This window comes from Sciurus carolinensis, chromosome 11 (genome assembly GCF_902686445.1).
Source record: "Sciurus carolinensis chromosome 11, mSciCar1.2, whole genome shotgun sequence".
Lineage (NCBI taxonomy): Eukaryota > Metazoa > Chordata > Mammalia > Rodentia > Sciuridae > Sciurus > Sciurus carolinensis.
The window spans coordinates 16131964-16157601 of record NC_062223.1 but is presented as its reverse complement, the minus strand read 5'-3'; the positions used below and the strand labels follow the sequence as shown (position 1 = coordinate 16157601).

General features: G+C 38.3%; 1 protein-coding gene across 6 annotated transcripts in view; it reads right to left on the bottom strand.

Annotated features, from left to right (window-relative positions):
- Window positions 1-1743: 1743 nt before the first annotated feature.
- Window positions 1744-25638, bottom strand: part of Lpxn (leupaxin) — a 49781-nt gene continuing 25886 nt past the window's right edge. For all 6 annotated transcript variants that reach the window (XM_047518766.1, XM_047518762.1, XM_047518764.1 and 3 more), the window contains 2 exons: window positions 2839-2987; window positions 1744-2516 (listed from right to left, as the gene is read on the bottom strand). In XM_047518766.1, coding sequence (XP_047374722.1) covers window positions 2247-2516; window positions 2839-2987 — 419 coding nt within the window. In that variant the 3' untranslated portion in view covers window positions 1744-2246. The remainder of the gene's footprint in view (window positions 2517-2838; window positions 2988-25638) is intronic.

Below are 25638 nucleotides of genomic sequence, written 5' to 3'. Positions count from 1 at the left end.
TGGCTCTCCTCTGCTTTTGAATTCTGGAAAGTGCTCAGACATGTTTCTTCAAGGTGCTAGCAACACCTTCTTCTTACCTTCTGTCTTATGCTGAAACTCAGAAATTCTTTAATATTTTTTGGGTTTTGAACATATAAATCCAAGACTCATTACCTACTTTCTCCTTCTTACCAATAACTAGATTTTTAAATATTCAAATCACTTCCACAGAGCCCTTGGGTTTCCAGGACACTTAATACATCCTCTGATCCTGGGACGGGTCCAGTTTGGTTTAAACCATGCTGCACAATCCATTCCTCCAGCAAAACCCAGTAATGGGCATTTGACCTGAACTAATCCAGTTAGGGCAAATTTCAGTACTTTTTGCTCACAAAACTTTTTAAAAAGCATGTATTCTCCCTCCACTTGTTGTGAAAACAGGAGCACGTGACTGGCAACCATCCCACAGCTGTAAAGGGAAGACACGATAGAACTTGTATGAAAAAAGCAATTGATATTTCTTATCACACTATCATCTTGGATATCACTTTTATTTCAAAAAATAATTGGTCAAACTAATTGAGGAACTTCTCTGACTTCTCTGAGAATACAGTTCTGAGCCTATGGCATCTTTCTCTCACTTCTCTCTTCTCTCTTTCTCTCTCTCTTTCACTGGTAGAAAAGTACTATCCTGGGAGGGTGGATTTTATTTTTCAAACACCTAGAAATTACTCAGATTCTAGAGTAAATGGGTAGGTGACCAGACTGGGTAATAGTATTTCTGGTTCATTTTTAAAGAAAAATGTTTTACTTGTAAATGGTTTCCCTGTCCTTGTCCTCAATGCAGTATATTTTTGAGCAAACATAAACCACTTTGGTTTAGTGCAAGAAGAAAATGTACTCATGTCTTGGTGAGCTCTGGCTTTTCTTTGAAATTCTTAAATATGTGAATTCTAAAAGAATCTCAAAGTAGCTAATTCTTAAATATATATATATATATATATATATATAATAAAGCAAAAACTTTTAGCACCTAAACATTGTATCTCGAGGGTTAAAACCCCAAGTTCCCTTTGACAAATTGCCAATGTGACCATGTACACCTGCACATGCACATGACATCATAGTAAAGATTCAGTGAAGATGGTGTTTCAAGTGGAAAGTATGCTTTGTTTAGCCTGGTGTGTTCAGACAGTTCAGAACAGGATAGAAGGCAGATGGCTGCATATCTGTGTGGCCTCCCACATGCCTTACACGCATTTGAAGTTCCTATTTTATAGAAGTAACTGTCACTACTTCCTTTTCTCTCAAAACTCCCTTATTATACATTCTTACAGGAGACATAGATGCAATAAGTCTTGGCAAGAATCATTTAATCCATTTCAGTTCTCCAAGAAGTGCTATTCCCATACCAATCTAGAGATGACAAATCTGTCCCTATTTTTTTAAATACCTTCAGTGAAGAAGTCTTCATTAGTAACCTATTTTAAAATCCGGGATTCTAAAAATGATTTTTCTGTCATAACAAACAATTATACAATTACTTTTAAGAATATGTTAAGCTACAGAACAGCCCTTATTCAATGTCTGTTTTAAAGAAGGATGATTCCTTGAGAGGCTTTTATAAGCAAATGGATAGGATGGAAGAAAGTCAGATTTTTTACAAATCTAAAAAAGTGCTGGGCAGGATGGTGCATGCTAAATGAGGCCTCAGATATAAAATAGGAAGCTGAAAGTTTATCTACCAAATAAGACAATGAGTCATCAAAACCACAAGCCATTTTATTTATCAAGGATGTCACTTAAAAATCTATGTCCATGAAAAAGAGGAATACACTGAAGGGAGATGCAAAGAACCAAGAGTGGGACAGTTAAGATAATGACACAGTCGTGATCATACAGGGAAACAGGGAAGCTCGGAGTAGGACAAGTCTGAGGGCCACAGGAGAGCAGGGCCATCAGTAGAGGTGGAAATGAGAGAGAAAACCAGAGGTAGAATGAAAAGTGCATGCAGGAAATACTTCTGCAGAGGGACTTAATAGTAAGACCTAGATCTAAATCCAAGTTCCTGATTTAAAAAAAATAAAACTAGACTCCTGAAATAAAATATCCCAAGCCTGATCATGTAATGTCTACAAGTTGCCTTATTTGCTCATCACCTTTATATTCTCTACAAGTCTATTAAGCAGAAGGTCAGTAACAGCAAACGTACCCTCTCCTCTCTTGGTTTAAATATCTAGGCCATTTGACAAAGTTGTAGGTTGAGATCATAATGAGAAGAGCTTACTGAAGCAAGACTGACAATAGGTCTTGTCATTCTGCTCCCTGAAGATGCCCTTTGACAACTGTGTCAGACAGAAAGCACACACGAAGTGCTCAGGGTGGAACTTGTGCCCCATGGCACTGATGCAACGACCAGTGATGGGCTGCCCACATCCATGGCAGAGAGTTCCGCGGCGGTGATGGTAGTGGAGCTCACAGAATGGACGTCCATCTAGTTCATAGAAGGAGCCAGTAGAAAAACTGCTGAAGCAGTCCTGGGGGTGAAGAAAAGGCAGAAAAGGAATGCATGTGTCAAGAGGTAAAATGTCAGCAAAGCAAAATATTCAGACTTGAAATTCCTGTCAGCTATCTCCAAGTTGTAGGAATTTAACTCCAGCTCATTGACAAATGGAGGCTAGATTTCCCACTTGCAAAACAGACTTGCAAATGCTCACAGGGCGTGCTTTGACTTATTTCTCCTTTAGGAAGCCCATGTGAATTCTTCACACAGGACCATGAACCCTTTTACAAGTTACAGCTTTTCTTAGAAGAACCCTAGATTTTCCCTAAAGTCAAAAAACAATGGAAAATACAGACCCCACACACAAAGCACTCTGGATGCCAAACGTTGTCCATAGCTGAAAGGTAGTTTTCCAACACCGGGCGGTTGCAACCACCACACTTGGGTGAAAACATGGCTAAGAAATCTTTTCGGCAATATGGCTTCTTGTCCTTCTCATGAAAGCCTGCAAAAATAAAATCAAGGATTCACAGTTATAATTTGAGCCCTGAAAGCTAAGTCAGAGGCAGAGAAGTCCATGACCTAACCTCTCCCAACCCCAGTGTCCTCATATCAAACAGGATAATTACAAATTCTACAAAGGGCTCCTGAAAAAAATAAATGAGACAATGCAGGTGAAAGTGTTTCAGAGTTGTGCCTGGATCACTGGAAGCATTTAACAAGTGTTAAGGGCTGTTCCTCCTCACTGCTAGTGTCCTGAGTGTTCCTTTGCTCTGAACAGTTCTGCCCCAGACTGGATACAGCTAACCTTTCTTGCCACTCAGGAATCAGCTCAAATGTCATCTTATCAGGAAGGTTTTCAACTCCTATTTATCACTTCATCTTTTTTCATTGTCCTTAAACATTTACCATTATCTGAAAGCATCTTTTTGGGTAGGTCTTCCCTCACTGAACATTATTACCTCTGAGAAAAACAAGATATTGTAAGTCTTTGTCACCATCACATCCCCAATATATAAAATGGCATCTCAAAAAAGTGCTTAATATTTTAAGATAAAATACTACTAAATAATGATTCTTAAATGGATGCAAGATCTCAATATAATAATTCAAACCACACAAATACTTAAAAGTAAAATGGATCAGTTCCTCTCAAATCTGGAAATAGGAAGCCATAAATAGGGCTCAAATATATCAAAAGCAAGTCAAGGATGGAGATGTAGCTCAGTTGGTAGAGTACTTGCCTTGCACTGGGTTCAATTCCCAGCACTACAAAAAAAAAAAAAAAAAAAAAAAAGCAAGCTAAAAATTAATATATTTAATAACATAAAAATACATGAATGAATGACTTATGAATGTTGAAAAAACACCCAATGTCTAAGACAAAGCAAAGGTGAAAAGAAATATTTAGTAATTATATACCAGAAAAACAAGCTCCTAAATGTGTGTATGATTTGATTTATTGTATCAAATTGAAAAGTGAAAAAACTGTCAGGTATAGTGGCACAGACCCACAATGTCAGAGACTATGGAATATGAGTCTGGAGCATTACAAGTTTGAAGCCACCCTCAGTAACATAGTGACACCCTGTCTCAAAAAATTAAAAGGGCTGAGAATGTAGTTCAGGGGTAGAGCACCCCTGGGTTTAATACCCTGCAACAAAAAAAAGCATCGCTTTGAAAAAATTTAAAAAGTGAAAAAAAATTAAATAGAAAAAGTGAGTCAAGTTGAAATAAATTAAATGTATACAAAGCAGATGATATGACCAAAGAAAGAAAATGATTCATTCGAATGACTTCAAAACTAGTTTGACCATGTTGTCCTAAGGAATGTACACACTTTTTTGCAAAAAAGAACTACAAAGAAATATTAAATTGCTAGTATGCACACTGAAATTTTGTTGAGTATATTTTTTATGTTTTTACCACACATATAAAAAAAGGAGTAACTATGCAAGAGAATAAATATGTTAACTTGCCTGGTTATAGTATTATACTATGTATATCAAACATCATGCCACATTAAAAAGATAGTGCATCACAATCAAGTGGGTTTCATTACAGGGATGCAAGGTTCATTCAACATACACAAAACAATAAATGAAATTCACCACATAAACACACTTAAGGACAATAATCACATGACCATCTCAACAGATGCAAAAAATGCCTTTGGCAAAGTGAAACCTCATTCACGTTTAAAATACTAGAGAAACTAGGGATAAAAGGAACTTACCTCAATATTGTAAAGGCTGTAAGTGATAAATCCAAAGCCAATATCATACTAAATAGAGAAACTAAAAGCATTTCCTCTTAAAGCAAGAACAAGAAAAGAATACCCACTTTCACTTCTAGTTAACGCAGTCCTTGAAACTCTAGCCAGAGCAATCAGGTGAGAGAAGAAAATTAAAGGAATACAAATAGGAAAAGAAGAGTTCAAATTATTTCTGTTTGCTGGTGACATGATCCTAATTTAGAACACTCAAAATACTATACAGATTTCTAGAGCCGATAAACAAATTTAGTAAAGTGCTAGTATACAAAAATCAACACACATAAATCAATCACTTTCCTATACTCCAATAATGAACCTATTGGAAAAAAAATGTTAGGAAAACTATTCTATTCACAATGACTTAAAAAAATATATATATACTTGAGAATTAATCTAAGGAAGGATGTCAAGGACCTCTACGATGAAAACTATATATAACACTGAAGAAAGAAATTGAAGAAGACCTTAGAAGACAGAAAGGCCTCCCATGTTCTTGGGTAGGCAGAATAAATATTATTAAAATATCAATATTGTTAATATGACCATACTATCAAAAGCACTATAGAGATTCAATGCAATTTCCATCAAAATACCAATGACATTCTTTACAGAACTAGAAAAAGCAATTCTAAAACTCATTTGGAAAAATAAGAATCCCAGAAAAGCCAACATAATTCTGAGCAAAAACAGTGATGCTGGAAGCATCACCAAACCAGACCTCAAAATATATTGCAGAGCTGTAGTAACAAAAACAGCATGGTACAGGCACCAGACATGAAGACCAATGGAATAGAATAGAAGACACAGATAAACACATACAATATTATTATTAAATTATTATTAAATCAGATAAAGGTGCCAAAAACATTTGTTGGAGAAAAGACAGCCTTTTCAACAAATGGTGCTTAGAAAACTGGAAATCTATATGTAGAAGGATGAAACTTAACCTCTATCTCTCACCCTGCACAAAAGTCAACTCAAAGTGAATCAAAGACCTAGGAATTAGACCAGAAACCCTGCAACTCCTAGAAAATGTAGGCCCACCACACCAACACGTGGGCATGGGAATCAACTTCCTTAACAAGACTACAAGGGAGAAGATCTTTGCCATCTGCTCCTCAGATAGGGCATTAATATCCAGAATATATAAAGAACTCAAAAGGCACCAAAAAAAATCCAAATATAAATGGGCAAAAGAACTAAACAAACATTTATCAAAAGAAGAAATGCAACTGGCCAACAAATAAATGAAAAAAAAATGTTAAAGATCTCTAGCAATCAGAAAAATGTAAATCAAAATAACATTGAGATTTCAGCTTACCTCAGAATGGCAATTACCAAGAATACAAATAATGTGTTGGCAAGGATGTGGGGAAAAAAGTACCCTCACACTTTGTTGGTGGGACTGCAAATTAGTGTAACCACTCTGGAAAACAGTATGGAAATTTCTCAAAAAACTAGGAATGGAATCACCAAATGATCCAGTTATTCCACTCCTTGATATATATCCAAAAAAACTAAAATCAGTATTCTCTAGGGATATAGTCACATCAATGTTGGCACAATTCACAATAGCCTTGGAACCAACCAAGGTGCCCTTCCACAGATGATTGAATAAAGAAATGTGGTATCTATACACAATGGAGTGTTACTCAGGCATAAAGAAGAATGAAATTATGGTATTTGATGGCAAGTGGATGGAACTGGAGAGCATACTGCTAAGTGATATAAGCCAGCCTCAGAAAGCCAAAGGTCAAATGTTTTCTCTGATATGTGGAAGCTAGTCCAAAATAATGGGTGGGGGAAGAGAAAGAATGAGAAAGGGGAAAGACATGGGAGGGGAAATTCCATCAAAATGGAAGAAAGACTGCTGGGATAGATGAAGGGGGAGGAAAAAGGGATGAGATAAGGAAAGAACAGAAGAATGAACCAAAACTAACTTTCCTAGGTACATATGTGATGTTTTAAGTTAGCTTTTTTGCTGCTGTGACTAAAGGACCCAACCAGAACAATTGTAGAGGAAGACAAGTTTATTTAGGGGCTCACAGTTTCAGAGGTCTCAGTCCATAGACAGCAGGCTTCACTTCTCCAAGTTCAAGGTGAGGTTATCATCATGGTGGAAGAGTGTGGCAGAGAGAAGCAGCTTTCATGATGATCAGGAAGCAGAGAGAGAGATCTCCACTTGTACTTGAAAGTCAGCCCCCAGTGACCAACCTCCTCCAGCCACACCCCACCGGCTTGCAGTCACCACTCAGTTAATTCCACCAGGGATTAATTCACTGATTAGGTTAATGCTCGGCAACCCAATCACTTTCCCTCTGAAACATCTCTCATTGTCTCACACATGAGCTTTTGGGGGACACCTTACGTCCAAACCATAACACATGAATATACCACAGTAAATCTCACCATCATATGTATGCACAAGACACTAATTTTAAAATAAGAAAAGAAAGAAAACCTAAAAGTAAATAGCAGAAAGATCAGTAGAGTGAGGGAAGGGAAGTGGAGGAGGGGAGGGAAAGGGGAAACACTGGCAACTAAATTAGAGCAAATTATATTCCATGTTTTTATAATTATATCAAAATAAATCCTAATGTTATATATAACTAGAAAGAACTAATAATAAAAAAACACATTGTATTGTACCTCTTAGATATATAATGATTAAATAATCTTATTTGAAATGTTTATATTTCTTTTCTGGAATAAATATAGGTAATTTTCTCTTGAAGCAAATTATTGCCTTTGCAAAGCAATATTTCCAGTGCCAAAAAAGATACAAGTGTAAATATCAAACCAGTAAAAAAAAAAAAAGAAAAACCTTGCAATCTTTCATTAAAATCATACATATAGGTATGAACTCATGATTTGTTCTCTCTTTTTAAAAAATGGATTCTAAGCCTGTCCACTGAAAAAACCTAGAAGAAATGAATTCTAGAAGTAATGGACATTCCTTGAACCCAGACTGTGGTTTCCAAGTACCCACACTGAAGAAATCTCCTTGGAAAAATGGATAATTCCAAGTATGAGGCAGAGCTGACAACATAATGTGATAAACCTTAATGTGCCAAAGAAATAGGAAGGTGTCATAAATTATGGGGCATGTCAAAAGATTACAGTAACCAACTTGAGGGGGTTATGTCTGGCCTCAGATAAAAATTTTTTTTGCAATACGGAGGACTGAATTAGAGCCTCAAACATATTAGGCAAGTGCCATATCCCCAGCCCTCAGATAAAATAATTTGAACATTTGAAAAACTGTAACTGATTGGATCACTTAAGTATATATAGTTCTGTAAGTGCACAATGATTTTGTGTGTGTGTGTGGTGCTGGGGATTGAACACAGAGCCTTGTGCATGTGCGGCAAGTACTCTACCAACTGAGCTATATCCCCAGCCCAATCACAATTTAAAAAACAAAAAAAACTTATTAGTCTCTTAGGTTTTGTTAATTAATATATTCGTTAGTCTTATAATTACTCTTAAAAAAGGAAAAGATCAAACATTCCTGTATTAAATTTATTTCAAGATAATCACATAACTGATGATAGAAAGTTAGTTTTTATAGAATCCTAGCGAATAAACATACAAAGAATGATAGAAATATCAGCATTCTGTTACACAGACCATTGGACCTAGACAACAATCAATGGGGAACTTTAAAAAGACAGGATTCAACCCCAGCACAGTAAATAAATAAATAAATAAATAAAATGAAGGGGTCAGGCTAACACAGCTTGAAGTCAGTAGTCCAAATTAGCATCCATACAAGTGGCCAATAAATTAATTAAGTACCTCATGATGTGATTTAAGTACACTTTACAAGTAGCCCAGAGAGAACTACTTTTAGTTATAATTTATAAGCCACTATGAATAAGCCATGAAACTTAAGAGAAAACAATTAAGTTCTAATTTTTACTAATTAATAGTTCAACTTCTAATTTTAAGTAGTAAAAACTGTTAAATAAATATACCCAATGCTGGAAAATATATGGAATAATTCACATATTCATATATGCTTAGTAGTAAACTGTCACCAGATCTTTAGAAAGTTATTTGATAATGTGTATCAAGGATTAAAAAGCAAGATATAGGTCCCGGAGTGAGCCGGCTAGTGAGTCAGGCCACCTGCATCGCGGAGCTGGCTGGCGGGCACCCAACCCGCCTGCATCGCGGAGCTAGCCAGTGGGCAGCCAGCTCGCCCAACCACCAGGGGGAAGTCAAGTGTCATCACTGAGAGACCCTGCCCGACCACCACGCCAAGGTGGGTCGGCATCACGGAGCAATTTGGCAGACGAGCCAAACCGCCTGCATCGTGAAGCTAGTCAGAGGCTTCTTTATAGGCTGGTGCAGGCATTTTGAATTATTCCTGAGGGTGTGACCATCATCATTGGAAGGGCAGCTCCCTTCCTGAGACACCTACAGGAGGCTAGAGGACCTTTAACAGGACCCAGGAGCCAAGAAGAGGAGGTATTGAGAGACTCAGGACCAACTCAGAGCCACCGGGTGAGTCTCTTCCACTGGATGGGGCAGTAGTCCCGAAACACAGGGAACTTCGTTGAGTAGAGTGGCCCAATGAGACTCCCCTGCGGGAGTCGTGAACCCAGTCAACCAGGAACATTGCAGAGGAAGGCCGCACTGCGAGAGGCTTCGATACAGAGTGAGGGTCCAAGGCCCAGGCAGTAGCTCCGGTCCCCAGGGAACACAGAAGAGGACGGCAGCTCAGCACGGGAATCCCTCACAGGGCCAGCCTCCCTAGCCCAAGTGATAGGTCAGGACCCCTGGAAACATTGCAGAGGAGGGCTTCCCAGTCCAGGTGGTAGTTCTGGACCAAAGGGAATTTCTCGGAGGAGAGCTGCCCAGCGAAACTTCCCCACCGGGTGAGTCTTCCCCGCTGGGCAAGGATTTCCCACCAGGGCAGTAGAACCAGAGACACAGGCCCAGCTCAGATGTGCCCCAGTCTGCAGTCTAGACCCCTTTGGCTGACCATCAGTCAACAAGTGGAGGCACCTCTGCCCACTGACATGGAATATACCCCACCTAAAGGCCACCACCCCTAGAGGGGCAGCTTCCTTGTGGAGCACCGCATTATCAAGTTCCTCCAAGACTTCAGGCTACTGAAGGCTAGGAGGTGAGTTATTGGAAATCTATAGGGACACTACAAGTCAATAGTGGGAAAACTGCAATATCTCAGAGTTTCACTACTAGAGGGGTAGATACCAGAGCAATACGAGAAAACAAGGGAAGAAAATGTCCCAAACAAACCTAGATGGTACATCAATAATATCCCATGACAGCATGGCAGAAGAAATGTCAGAAAAGAGTTCAGAAGGTACATAATTAAAATGATCAGAGAAGCAAACGAGGAGATAAAAGAGCAAATGCAGGCTTTGAATGATCGCACCACTCAACAGTTAAAAGAGCAAATGTGAGAAGCAAAAGTTCATTTCAATAAAGAGTTAGAGATACTGAAAAAAAAAAAACAGAAATCCTTGAAATGAAGGAAACAATAAACCAAATTAAGAACTCCATAGAAAGCATAACCAATAGGATAGAACACCTGGAAGACAGAACCTCAGACACTGAAGAGAAAATATTTAACCTTGAAAACAAAGTTGAACAAACAGAGAAGATGGTAAGAAATCATGAACAGAATCTACAAGAATAATGGGATATCATGAAAAGGCCAAATTTAAGAATTATTGGGATAGAGGAAGGCACAGAGAAACAAACCAAAGGAATGAACAATCTATTCAATGATATAATATCAGAAAACTTCCCAAATCTGAAGAATGAAATGGAAAACCAAGTACAAGAGGCTTATAGGACTCCAAATACACAAAATTACAATAGACCCACACCAAGGCACATTATAATGAAAATACCTAATGTACAAAATAAAGACAGAATTTTAAAGGCTGTGAGAGGAAAACAATCAAATTACATTCAGGGAGAAACCAATATGGATATCAGCAGATTTTTCAACCCAGACCCTAAGAGCTAGAAGGGCCAGGAACAATATTTTTTAAGCTCTGAAAGAAAATGGATGCCAACCAAGAATCTTATACCCAGCAAAACTTACCTTCAGATTTGAAGACAAAATAAAATCCTTCCATGATAAACAAAAGAATTCACACAAAAAAAGCCGGCACTACAGAACATTCTCAGCAAAATATTCCATGAGGAAGAGATAAAAAACAATGATGCAAATCAGCAACGGGAAGAACTACCCTAAAGGAACAGCCAAATAAAAGAGAAACCAAGTGGTGTCAGGAAAAAAAAAATATGAGCCAAATGATCGGGAATACAAATCATATCTCAATAATAACCCTGAATGTTAATGGCCTGAACTCATCAATCAAAAAACACAGACTGGCAGATTGAATTAAAAAGAAAGATCCAACAATATGTTGCCTGCAAGAGACTCACCTCATAGAAAGAGATACCCATAGACTAAAGGTGAAAGGATGGGGAAAAACATACCATGCACATGGGCTCAGCAAAAAAGCTGGAATATCCATCCTCATATCAGATAATGTGGACTTCAAGCCAAAGTTAGTCAGAAGGGATAAAGAAGGACATTTCATACTGCTTAAGGGAAGCATAAATCAGCAAGACATAACAATCATAAATAGCTATGCCCCAAACAGTGGCTCATCCATGTATGTCAAACAAATCCTTCTCAATCTCAGAAACCAAATAGACCATAATACAATAATACTAGGTGATTTTAACACATCTCTCTCACCACTGGACAGATCCTCCAAACAAAAATTGAACAAATAAATCACAGAACTCAATAACACAATCAACAATTTAGATGTAACAGACATTTATAGAATATACCATCCAACAAAGAGCGAATACACTTTCTTCTCAGCAGCACATGGATCCTTCTCTAAAATAGACCATATTTTATGCCACAAAGCTAATGTTACCAAATACAAGAAGACAGAGATACTACCTTGTATTCTATAAGATCATAATGGATTGAAATTAGAAATAAATGACAAGAGTAAAAAACAGAAACTACTCCCACACATGGAAATTATGTAATATGCTATCGTATGATGAATGGATAACAGAAGACATCAGTAGGGAAATTTAAAAAAATTCTTAGAGGTAAAGGAAAACAAAGATACATCATATCAAAATCTCTGGGATACTACGAAAGCAGGACTTAGAAGAAAATTTATTTCATAGAGAACATTCAATAAAAGAAGAAAAAAATCAACAAATAAACGACCTAACACTAAAGTTCAAAGCACTACAAAAAGAACAGAGCAACACCAAAAGTAGTAGAAGATAGGAAATAGTAAAAATCAGAGCTGAAATCAACAAAATTGAAACAAAAGAAACAATCAAAAAAATTGACAAAATAAATAGTTGGTTCTTTGAAAAAATAAACAAAATTGATAAACCCTTAGCCACACTAACAAAGAGAAGGAGAAAGAAAACTCAATTTACTAAAATTCGGAATGAACAAGGAAATATCGCAACAGACACAAGTGAAATACAAAACATAATTAGAAGCTATTTTGAAAATCTATACTCCAACAAAACAGAAAATCTCGAAGACATCAACAAGTTTCTAGAGACATATGAATTACCTAAACTGAACCAGGAGGACATACACAATTTAAATAGATCAATTTCAAGTAATGAAATAGAAGAAGTCATCAAAAGCTTACCAACAGGCTAGTGAGAGCCTGTCTGAACAGAGCAGGCTCCGAGTCCCGGAGCCGCTGCAGTGCAGTGTACTCCTGCGAAGAACCAGCGGAGTGCCTCGATCTGCAATCAGCCTCAGGGATAAGGGCAGGGCAGCCGGAGACCTCTTCAGGCGGCTCTGCCCACTCCGGCTGCGGACTCTCTCCAGGGGGCGATCCAAGATGGCGGCCTAGAGGGAGACTGCACCCCCAGTCGCTCCAGAACCCAGGAGTTAAGAAGGGGAGGCACTGAGAGACTCGGACTGAAGTGGAGCCACGGGTGAGTCTGCCCACTGGGTAAAGCTCGGCCCGGGTGGCAGGCCCAGATAGAGGTGGCTTATCGGAGCCGGGCAGGGCAGCTAGAGTCATCCACAGGCAGTCCTGCGCACTCCGGCGGTGGGCCCCGCCCACACAGCCAGCTTCTCCAGGTTCTCGGAACGGAACTGGCCCGCTAGTGAGAGCCTGTCTGAACAGAGCAGGCTCCGAGTCCCGGAGCCGCTGCAGTGCAGTGTACTCCTGCAAAGAACCAGCGGAGTGCCTCGATCTGCAATCAGCCTCAGGGATAAGGGCAGGGCAGCCGGAGACCTCTTCAGGCGGCTCTGCCCACTCCGGCTGCGGGCTCTCTTCACGGGGCGATCCAAGATGGCAGCCTAGAGGGAGACTGCACTTCCAGTCGCTCCAGATCGCAGGAGTTAAGAAGGGGAGGCATTGAGAGACTCGGACTGAAGTGGAGCCACGGGTGAGTCTGCCCACTGGGTAAAGCTCAGCCCGGGTGGCAGGCCCAGATAGAGGTGGCTTAGCAGAGCCGGGCAGGGCAGCTTGAGTCTTCCCAAGGTAGTCTTCCACACTCCGGCAGTGGGCTCTTCCCACACGGCCAGCTGCACGGTGCAGGCCCACAGTGAGAGCATTTCCGCACAGAGCCAGTTCCAAAACGTGGAACCAGTAGGGGGCTAGGGGCAGTATTCTTCGAATGAGCTGCTTTATCAGATTCCTCCAAGACATCAGGCTACTGAAGGCTGGGAGGTGATACACTGGAAATCTACTGGGACACTATAAGCCAATAGTGGAAAACTGCAATATCTCAGGGTCCCACTGACAACTGACCATTATGAGAAAACAAGGGAAGAAAATGTCCCAAACAAACCTAGATACTACATCAATAAAACCCAATGACAGCACATCAGAAGAAATGTCAGAAAGGGAGTTCAGAATGTACGTAATTAAAACGATCAGGGAAGCTAATGAGGAGATGAAAGAGCAAATGCAGGCATTGAAGGAGGAGATGAAAGAGCAAATGCAGGCATTAAATGATCGCACCAATCAACAGTTAAAAGACCAAATACGGGAAGCAAGAGATCATTTCAATAAAGAGTTAGAGATACTGAAAAAAAACCAAACTGAAATCCTTGAAATGAAGGAAACAATAAACCAAGTTAAAAACTCCATAGAAAGCATAACCAATAGGATAGAACACCTGGAAGACAGAACCTCAGACATTGAAGACAAAATATTTAACCTTGAAAACAAAGTTGAACAAACAGAGAAGATGGTAAGAAATCATGAACAGAATCTCCAAGAACTATGGGATATCATGAAAAGGCCAAATTTGAGAATTATTGGGATTGAGGAAGGCTTAGAGAAACAAACCAAAGGAATGAACAATCTATTCAATGAAATAATAACAGAAAATTTCCCAAATCTGAAGAACGAAATGGAAAACCAAGTACAAGAGGCTTATAGAACTCCAAACATACAAAATTACAACAGACCCACACCAAGGCACATTATTATGAAAATACCTAACATACAAAATAAAGACAGAATTTTAAAGGCCGCGAGAGAAAAGAATCAAATTACATTCAGAGGGAAACCAATAAGAATATCAGCAGATTTTTCAATCCAGACCCTAAAAGCTAGAAGGGCCTGGAACAACATATACCAAGCCCTGAAAGAAAATGGATGCCAACCAAGAATCTTATACCCAGCAAAACTTACCTTCAAATTTGACGATGAAATAAGATCCTTCCATGATAAACAAAAGCTAAAGGAATTTACAAAAAGAAAGCCAGCATTACAGAACATTCTCAGCAAAATATTCCATGAGGAAGAGATGAAAAACAACGATGCAAATCAGCAACAGGAGGCGCTAGCCTAAAGGAATAGCCAAATAAAGGAGAAACCAAATCATGTCAAAAACAAATATGAGTCAATTGACTGGGAATACAAATCATATCACAATAATAACCCTGAATGTTAATGGCCTGAATTCATCAATCAAAAGACACAGACTGGCACATTGGATTAAAAAGAAAAATCCAACAATATGCTGCCTGCAAGAGACTCATCTCATAGAAAGAGACACCCATAGACTAAAGGTGAAAGGATGGGGAAAAACATACCATGCACACGGACACAGCAAAAAAGCTGGAGTATCCATCCTCATCTCAGATAATGTGGACTTCAAACCAAAACTAGTCAGAAGGGATAAAGAAGGACATTACATGCTGCTTAAGGGAAGCATAAATCAGCAAGACATAACAATCATAAATATCTATGCCCCGAACATTGGCTCATCCACGTACGTCAAACAAATCCTTCTCAATTCCAGAAATCAAATAGACCACAACACAATAATACTAGGCGATTTTAACACACCTCTCTCACCACTGGATAGATCGTCCAAACAAAAATTGAATAAAGAAACTATAGATCTCAACAACACAATCAGCAATTTAGACTTAACGGACATATATAGAATATACCATCCAACAAAGAATGAATACACTTTCTTCTCAGCAGCACATGGATCCTTCTCTAAAATAGACCATATTTTATGCCACAAAGCTACTGTTAGTAAATACAAGAAGATAGAGATACTACCTTGTACTCTATCAGATCATAATGGATTGAAACTAGAAATAAATGACAGAATAAAAAACAGAAACTTCTCCAATACCTGGAGACTAAATAATACACTATTATATGATGAATGCATAACAGAAGACATCAGGAGGGAAATAAAAAAATTCTTAGAAGTAAACGAGAACAAAGACACATCATATCAAAATCTCTGGGACACTATGAAAGCAGTACTTAGAGGAAGATTTATTTCATGGGGTGCATTCAAAAAAAGAAGTAGAAATCAACAAATAAACGAGTTAACACTACAGCTCAAAGCACTAGAAAAAGAAGAGCAGACCAATACCAAAAGTAGTAGAAGACAGGAAATAGTTAAAATCAGAGCCGAAATCAACGAAATCGAAACAAAAGAAACAATCGGAAAAATTAATAAAATAAATAGTTGGTTCTTTGAAAAAATAAATAAAATTGATAAACCCTTAGCCACACTAACAAAGAGAAAGAGGGAGAAAACTCAAATTACTAAAATTCGGAATGAACAAGGAAACATCACAACAGACACGAGTGAAATACAAAACATAATTAGAAGCTATTTCGAAAATCTATACTCCAACAAAACAGAAAACCTTGAAGACATCAACAAATTTCTAGAGACATATGAACTACCTAAACTGAACGAGGAGGACATACACAACTTAAATAAACCAATTTCAAGCAATGAAATAGAAGAGGTCATCAAAAGCCTACCAACAAAGAAAAGTCCAGGACCAGATGGGTTCTCAGCCGAGTTCTACAAAACCTTTAAAGAAGAGCTCATTCCAATACTCCTCAAACTATTCCATGAAATAGAAGAGGAGGGAACCCTACCAAACTCGTTCTATGAAGCCAATATCACCCTGATACCTAAACCAGACAGAGACACATCAAGGAAAGAAAATTTCAGACCAATATCCTTAATGAACATCGACGCAAAAATTCTCAACAAAATTTTAGCAAATCGCATACAAATATATATTAAAAAGATAGTGCACCACGATCAAGTGGGTTTTATCCCAGGGATGCAAGGTTGGTTCAACATTCGGAAATCAATAAATGTCATTCACCATATCAACAGACTTAAAGTTAAGAATCACATGATTATTTCAATAGATGCAGAAAAAGCATTCGATAAAATACAGCATCCCTTCATGCTCAAAACACTAGAAAAAATTGGGGTAATGGGAACATTCCTAAACATTATAAAGGCCATCTACGCTAAGCCCATGGCTAATATCATTCTAAATGGTGAAAAACTGAAAGCGTTCCCCCTAAAAACTGGAACAAGGCAGGGATGCCCTCTTTCACCGCTTCTATTCAACATCGTCCTTGAGACTCTAGCCAGAGCAATCAGACAAACCAAAGAAATTAAAGGGATACGAATAGGAAAAGAAGAACTCAAACTATCCCTGTTCGCTGATGACATGATTATATATTTAGAGGAACCTGGAAATTCCACCAGAAAACTTTTAGAACTCATAAGTGAATTCAGTAAAGTAGCAGGTTACAAGATCAATGCTCATAAATCCAATGCATTTTTATACATAAGTGATGAATCTTCAGAAAGAGAAATTAGGAAAACTACCCCATTCACAATAGTATCGAAAAAAAATAAAATACTTGGGAATCAATCTCACAAAAGAGGTGAAAGACCTCTACAATGAGAACTACAGAACACTAAAGAAAGAAATTCAAGAAAACCTTAGAAGATGGAAAGATCTCCCATGTTCCTGGATAGGCAGAATTAATATCGTCAAAATGGCTATACTACCTAAAGTTCTATACAGATTCAATGCAATTCCAATTAAAATACCAATGATGTACCTCGCAGAAATAGAGCAAGCAATTATGAAATTCATCTGGAAGAATAAAAAACCTAGAATAGCTAAAGCAATCCTCAGTAGCAAGAGCGAAGCAGGGGGTATTGCAATACCAGATCTTCAACTCTACTACAAAGCAATAGTAACAAAAACGGCATGGTATTGGTACCAAAATAGACAGGTAGATCAATGGTACAGAATAGAGGACATGGACACAAACCCAAATAAATACAATTTTCTCATACTAGACAAAGGTTCCAACAATATGCAATGGAGAAAAGATAGCCTCTTCAACAAATGGTGCTGGGAAAACTGGAAAACTATATGCAATAGAATGAAACTAAACCCCTATCTCTCACCCTACACAAAACTCAACTCAAAATGGATCAAGGACCTCGGAATCAGACCAGAGACCCTGCATCTTATAGAAGAAAAAGTAGGTCCAAATCTTCAACTTGTTGGCTCAGGATCAGATTTCCTTAACAGGACTCCCATAGCACAAGAAATAAAAGCAAGAATAAACAACTGGGATAGATTCAAACTAAAAAGCTTTCTCTCAGCAAAGGAAACTATCAGAAATGTGAAGAGAGAGCCTACAGAGTGGGAGAATATCTTTGCCAACCATACCTCAGATAGAGCGCTAATTTCCAGAATCTATAAAGAACTCAAAAAACTCTACACGAAGAATACAAATAATCCAATCAACAAATGGGCTAAGGAAATGAACAGACACTTCACAGAAGAAGATGTACAAGTAATCACCAGATATATGAAAAAATGTTCAACATCCCTAGTAATAAGGGAAATGCAAATCAAAACTACCCTAAGATTTCATCTCACCCCAATTAGAATGGCGATTATCAAGAATACAAGCAACAATAGGTGTTGGCGAGGATGTGGTGAAAAAGGAACACTCAGACATTGCTGGTGGGGTTGCAAATTAGTGCAACCACTCTGGAAAGCAGTGTGGAGATTCCTCAGAAAGCTTGGAATGGAAACACCATTTGACCCAGCTATCCCACTCCTTGGCCTATACCCAAAGGACTTAAAAGCAGCATACTACAGAGATACAGCCACATCAATGTTCATTGCTGCTCAATTCACCATAGCAGATTGTGGAACCAACCTAGATGCCCTTCAGTTGATGAATGGATAAAGAAACTGTGGCATATTTATACAATGGAATATTACTCCGCAATGAAGAATGATAAAATTATGGCATTTGTAGGCAAATGGTCGAAATTGGAGAATATCATGCTAAGTGAGATAAGCCAATCTCAAAAAACTAAAGGACGAATGATCTCGCTGATAAGCGGATGAGGACATATAATGGGGGGTGGGATGGGCTAGCATTAGGTTTAGGGTTAGGTTTAGAGTTAGGCTAAGGAGAGCGGTAAGAATGAAGGAAAGAAGGACTGTGTAGAGGGAAAGAGGGGTGGGAGGGGTGGGAGGGGTGGGAGGGGTGGGGGGGAGGGGAAAAATATAATAAACATCATTACCCTATGTAAATGTAAAAAAAAATAAATAAATAAATTAAAAAAAAGAAAAAGAAAAAAAAAGAAAAAGAAAAAAAAAAAAAAAGCTTACCAACAAAGAAAAGTCCGGGACCAGATGGGTTCTCAGTCGAGTTCTACAAAACCTTTAAAGAAGAGTTCATTCCAATACTTCTCAAAGTATTTTATGAAATAGAAGAGGTGGAAACCCTCCTAAACTCATTCTATGAAGCTACTATCACCCTGATACCTAAACCAGACACAGACACATTGAGGAAAAAAATTTCAGACCAATATCCTTAATGAACATTGATGCAAAAATTCTCAACAAAATCTTAGCAAATCACATACAAAAATATATTAAAAAGATAGTGCACCATGATCAAGTGGGTTTTATCCAGGGATACAAGGTTGGTTCAACATTCAGAAATCAATAAATGTCATTCACCATATCAACAGACTTAAAATTAAGAATCACATGATTATTGTGATAGATGCAGAAAAAGCATTCGATAAAATACAGCATCCCTGCACGCTCAAACCACTAGAAAAAACAGGGAGCGTGAGAACATTCCTTAACATTGTAAAGGCCATCTATGCTAAGCCCTTGGCCAATATCATTCTAAATGGTGAAAAACTGAAAGCATTCCCTCTAAAAACTGGAACAAGGCAGGGATGCCCTCTTTCACCACTTCTATTCAACATCATCCTTGAAACTCTAGCCAGAGCAATTGGACAGACCAAGGAAATTAAAGGCATACAAATAAGAAAAGAAGAACTCAAACTATCACTATTTGCTGATGATGATATGATTAAATATTTAGAGGAACCAGAAAATTCCACCAGAAAACTTTTAGAACTCATAAGTAAATTCAGTAAAGTAACAGGATATAAGATCAATGCTCATATACCTAATGCATTTTTTATACATAAGTGATGAATCTTCAGAAAGAGAAGTTAGGAAAACTACCCCATTCACAGTAGCCTCGAAAAAAATAAAATACTTGGGAATCAATCTAACAAAAGAGGTGAAAGACCTCTACAATGAGAACTACAGAACACTAAAGAAAACAATTAAAGAAAGCCTTAGAAGATGGAAAGATCTCCCATGTTCTTGGACAGGCAGAATTAATATTGTCAAAATGGTCATACTACCAAAAGTGCTATACAGATTCAATGCAATTCCAATTAAAATACCAATGATGTACCTCACAGAAATAGAGCAAGCAATCATGAAATTCATCTGGAAGAATAAGAAACCCAGAATAGCTAAAGCAATCCTTAGCAGGAAGAATGAAACAGGGGATATCGCAATATCAGAACTTCAACTATACTACAAAGCAATAGTAACAAAAACGGCATTGTATTGGCACCAAAATAGACAGATAGATCAATGGTACAGAATAGAGGACATGGACACAAACCCAAATAAATATAATTTTCTCATACTAGACAAAGGTACTAAAAATATGCAATGGAGAAAAGATAGCCTCTTCAACAAATGGTGCTGGGAAAACTGAAAATCCATATGCAACAGAATGAAACTAAACCCCTATTTCTCACCCTGCACAAAACTCAACTCAAAATGGATCAAGGACCTTGAAATCAGACCAGAGACCCTGCATCTTATAGAAGAAAAAGTAGGTCCAAATCTTCAATATGTCGGCATAGGATCAGACTTCCTTAACAGGACTCCCATAGCACAAGAAATAAATGCAAGAATTAATAACTGGGATAGATTCAAACTAAAAAGCTTTCTCTCAGCAAAAGAAACTATCAGCAATGTGAAGAGAGAGCCTACAGAGTGGGAGAAAATCTTTGCCACGCATGCTTCAGATAGAGCACTAATTTCCAGAATATATAAAGAACTCAAAAAACTCTACACCAAGAATACAAATAACCCAATCAACAAATGGGCTAAGGAAATGAACAGACACTTCACAGAAGATGTACAAGCAATCAATAGATATATGAAAAAATGTTCAACATCTCTAATAATAAGAGAAATGCAAATCAAAACTACCCTAAGATTTCATCTCACCCCAATTAGAATGGCGATTATCAAGAATACAAGCAACAATAGGTGTTGGTGAAGATGTGGGGAAAAAGGTACATTCGTACATTGCTGGTGGGGTTGCAAATTAGTGCAGCTACTCTAAAAGCAGTGTGGAGATTCCTTAGAAAACTTGGAATGGAACCACCATTTGACCCAGCTATCCCACTCCTTGGCCTATACCCAGAGGACTTAAAATCAGCATACTACAGAGATACAGCCCCATCAATTTTCATAGCTGCTCAATTCACAATAGGCAGATTGTGGAACCAACCTAGATGCCCTTCAATTGATGAATGGATAAAGAAACTGTGGTATATATATACAATGGAATATTACTCAGCCATAAAAAATAATAAAATTATGGCATTTGCAGGAAAATGGATGAAACCGGAGTATATCATGCTAAGTGAGATAAGCCAATCTAGAAAAACCAAAGGACGAATGATCTCGCTGATAAGCGGATGATGACACATAATGGGGTATGGGAGGGGGCAAGATTGGAGAAGGAGGGACTGTATAGAGGGAAAAGAGGGGTGGGAGAGGTGGGGGGAAGGGAAAAAAATAACAGAATGAATCAAAAACTATTACCCTATGTAAATGTATGATTACACAAATGGTATGCCTCTATTTCACATACAAACAGAGAAACAAGATGTATCCCATTTGTTTACAATAAAAATAAATTTAAAAAAAAAGCAGATATAGATATATTAATCCTTGGAATCAACCTATGCCAATAATCAAAAGAAAGCAGAAAAATATTTAAAGATAGTCATTGAGACACTGTTACAATAAAACAAGCAATTTAAATATGCTATTGTGAATATATTTAACTCTTTCTAATATTTGGAATCATAAATAATGGTTCAGTGGACATCTTCAGGCACACAGCTTTTATCTTTTTATAATTTATTTACATAAAACCCTAAAGAATGGTTGACACTGTTAAAATTATTATAATTTGTTTATTAATTACAGGGGATTGAACTCAGGGGCACTTGGCCACTGAGCCACATCCCCAGCCCTATTTTGTATTTTATTTAGAAACAGGTTCTTACTGAGTTGCTTAGCACCTCACTTTTGCTGAGGCTGGCTTTGAACTTGTGATCCTCATGCCCCAGTCTACTGAGCTGCTGAGATTACAGGTGTGTGCCACTGCACCTGGCTAAAATTATTATAAAATTATGAAACAATATGGAGAGGTGATTAAGAGAAAAAAAAAAGAATTTTAGGCACACTAAACTTAAGTGTCCATAATATGAATAAATGTAAAAAAATTGTTAGAAAAAAATTACATTGCTTTAGGTTAACAGAATAAGTTACACATGAAATTTTCTGTGAAGTCTTTATGTTGTCTTTACATTTAAAATAATAATTACAGAATAAACTAATCCATCTTCAAACACTTGATCTCCAAGCACCTGTTCAAGTAATACATTCCCTCTACTTGTGTGTATGGGGGGAGTACTGAGAATATGAACTCAGACCCTCATGAACACTAACCAGTGCTCTACCACTGAGTTACACCCCCATCTTAGCTTTAAAACTCACTTCTCTGAGAGAACCAAGTGGCTCAGTCCTTCACTTAACTCAGAATTCTGCTTCAGAGAGCAACTGACCTAACCACCCTACTGCAAATCCTACCTAATTGGTTGGCTAGTTTGAATGTTATCCATCTCTTTCACTGGAATGTATCTACCATGACAGCAGGAACTTTCTTTTTTGTTACTTATCCCTAGTACCCACATAGTACCTGACACATACATAGAAGTTTCTTAATATTTTGAATGACTGACATGAGACTGATAATAGAAGAGCAAAGCTGAGATCATCAGCTTCAGAAGTTTGTTGTAGTTTGAGAGTTTCAATTCAGCACTGACTAGAAGTGTATAAATGAGGGAACTTTTCTGTAAGGAATCTCCTTAGTACTTACTGGGTGAGAACACCTAAAATAAAAATAAACTTATCAGAAATCTGTTTCCACTGAGGACTCTACCTCCAGTACTAAATTGAAATTAGAGCCTTTCCAGCAATCCTTTGAAGTGAGTTTTAACCCCATTTTACAAATAAAAAAAGAAAAAGGAAGTTTAAAGAAGTTACTCATAACTAGTCAATGAAGAAGCTGAGATTCAAATCTAGGCCCAACTTCAATGTCATACTCCTAACTTGAATGTATCCTGACATTGACTTCTCCATGGGAACTGACAGTATCAGCTGAGCCCAAATATCATATCCCATTAGTTTTTCTTTTCTTGGGATGGGCGTTAGTACCGGGGATTGAACTCAGTGGCACTTAACCACTGAGCCACATCCCCAGTCCTAGTTTGTATTTTATTTAGAGACAGGGTCTCACTGAGTTGCTGAACTGAGGCTGCTTTGAACTCGAGATCCTCCTGCCTCAGCCTCCCGAGTCACGGGTTTGCAGGCATGTGTCACCGTGCCCAGCACCCACTAGTTTTAGAAGTACTCCATTTGTATCTCACCAAAGTCACAGGCAAGCAAAGCATGCACAGTGGACCACATAGCAGCCTACCCCAGAAATATTTCTAGAAATCTACTAGTATGGTAGTGGCCAGGTCACTAAATTGCAATAGGTACAGCCAGGGGTTGGGACCCAAATCATGTAACTGGTGTTCCTCACTTCTTGTCACTTTTTGACATGGCTTGCTCTGTTAAAGCCATAACTGCTTTTTTTGAAAACCAGACAGTTTAGCAGAACTCTGAGGCCTACAGATCCAAGAATCCAAACTAGTAATTTTATAAGCTACCCTGTGTTCATTCCTCTAAATGCCTGAGACACAGAAGAGCTCACTTTATTTTCTTCCTCCCATCCCCCAAAAGATTTCTAGAATCTGTTCAAGAGAAAATGAATATAGGAAGTCCTACTATATAAGAAAAATACCCACCCATAGCCATCTTCTTTGCTTTTGTGTGGCAGAGTATTTCTTAAAACATTGGCATGCACCACTCACCTAAGAACTTGCTAAATTAGATTACTGGGTTCTTGTCCCTGTCCCCAAAGTTCTTGTTCAATAGGCATGGAATGGGGCCCCAGATTTTGTATTTTTAATAAGTTCCTAGGTCATGTTAATGTTGCATGAAGCAAAAGACACAAAATTGAGCTTGCCTATAAGTAGGTATTACATGAGAAAACTGTAAGACATGCCAGCTTAACCTAGGAATGACCCTCATCTAGGCATCTGCAGGGCAGTTGGTCTCAAGAGTGAGACAGCATGGAAGTAACAGCCACTGTTTCAACTTGGGTGGCTCTTGGGAGAGGAATCAAAAACAATCAGCAAACTTGCTGTGATGCTCCTACATTTAGTAATCCAATAAACTGGGAAAGTTTCAGCACTTACTTTCCCACAAGCTCTCTTTGGGGCCAATTACCTCTGGAGATGAATGTGAAACACTGACAATTAAAAGTGCGACAGAGAGAGGGAGGGTGTGTATACTCTGGTGAGACTTTAGCCACAGGGGAAATTAGGGAGCACCTGCATGGTCTGGATAATGAACAACTAAAAAGAAGACAGGGAGGCACTGAGGACCTTGTCCCCAAAGGAGGATGCTGAGGATACTGAGGCCCAATGTGCTTAGAAACTTGAGCCTTAAAGAGGAATTCTCTGAACTGAAGAAAAAAATGCAGACGAATTTAATTTCCCAAGAGACTCTGTGGATAAACTTTCATTACTGAAATGCTGTGTGTGACTATGTGACTTGGGGTAAAAGGCAGGATGTCACCTAATTAATGGAGTGACCAAATGGTAGGAGACCCATTTATAAGAAAGTCGGGCATAGAAATGTAAGTACAACTTAACAAGAGCTTCTGATTAATAAATGGTCCTTTTTGACAAGTGTCTTTGTTAATAAATGTTTTAAGTATAGTTTTATGCTTATATAAAGTCATAAATGACTCAATCAGTCTTGTGTTTACGAGAGGCCCAAGTCAAGAACAATGAACTAGCCACCTCTATTATGCTTTCTGGTCATCCTATGTATTGGGTATTTTTCTTTGGTAACTAACTTATATCTACCTAAATGTATCTATATTCTGCTGCTCAGCTTCCAGGAAACATCTATATCACAATCATCCACGGGCAGTACTCACTTACTGACTATCCTACTCAACTAACTCTTAACTGCGATGGCTACCACTACAATGTAAATTTACTGTGACAAGTCCCAATGGAAAAATGCTGCTTAACTGAAGGGCAATCTAGAAACGAAATACTTAATGATTTGTGAAATGCACTAAGCAAGCTCCAGATTACCACAAAGTGCTATGTTAGTGGATTATGTCAGTGTCACTATATCTGGGTCTACTGTCAAATAAAGCACATTGCATTGCTACTAAGAAAGTAAAGGGATCCAATAACTTCACAGACAAGGGGAAGTTATGTTGTAGAGAAAACATGGAATCTGCAGAAATGAGACCTGAGTTTGAGCTCTATCTCCTCAACCATGACTTTAGGAAAATAATTACTTCCCTGAAGTTCAGTGCTTTCATCTAGGACTGGGTAAAAAATGGAATAACACTGTTCTCAAACCAGGCACAGTGATGCAATCTGTAATCCCAGTGGCTCGGGAGGCTGAGGCAAGAGAATTGAGAGGTCAAGGCCAGCCTCAGCAACTTTGTGAGGCCCAAAGCAACTTAGTGAGACCCTGTCTCAAAGTAAAAAATTAAAAGGATTTGGGATATGGCTCAGTGGTTAAGGGTCCCTGGGTTCAACCCCCAGTACTGGGAGAAAAAGAGAAAGAAAGGGGGACTTCCACTACTCAGAGAGCTAAATATGTGTGTCCTGTTGTTAGTGGGATACAGCTGACGGTATCTGACTCTCCCCTGGAAAACGTCCATAGGAGAGAGCCTGGCTGAACGGACCTATGGAAGCCGAATACAGAGAAGCAGCT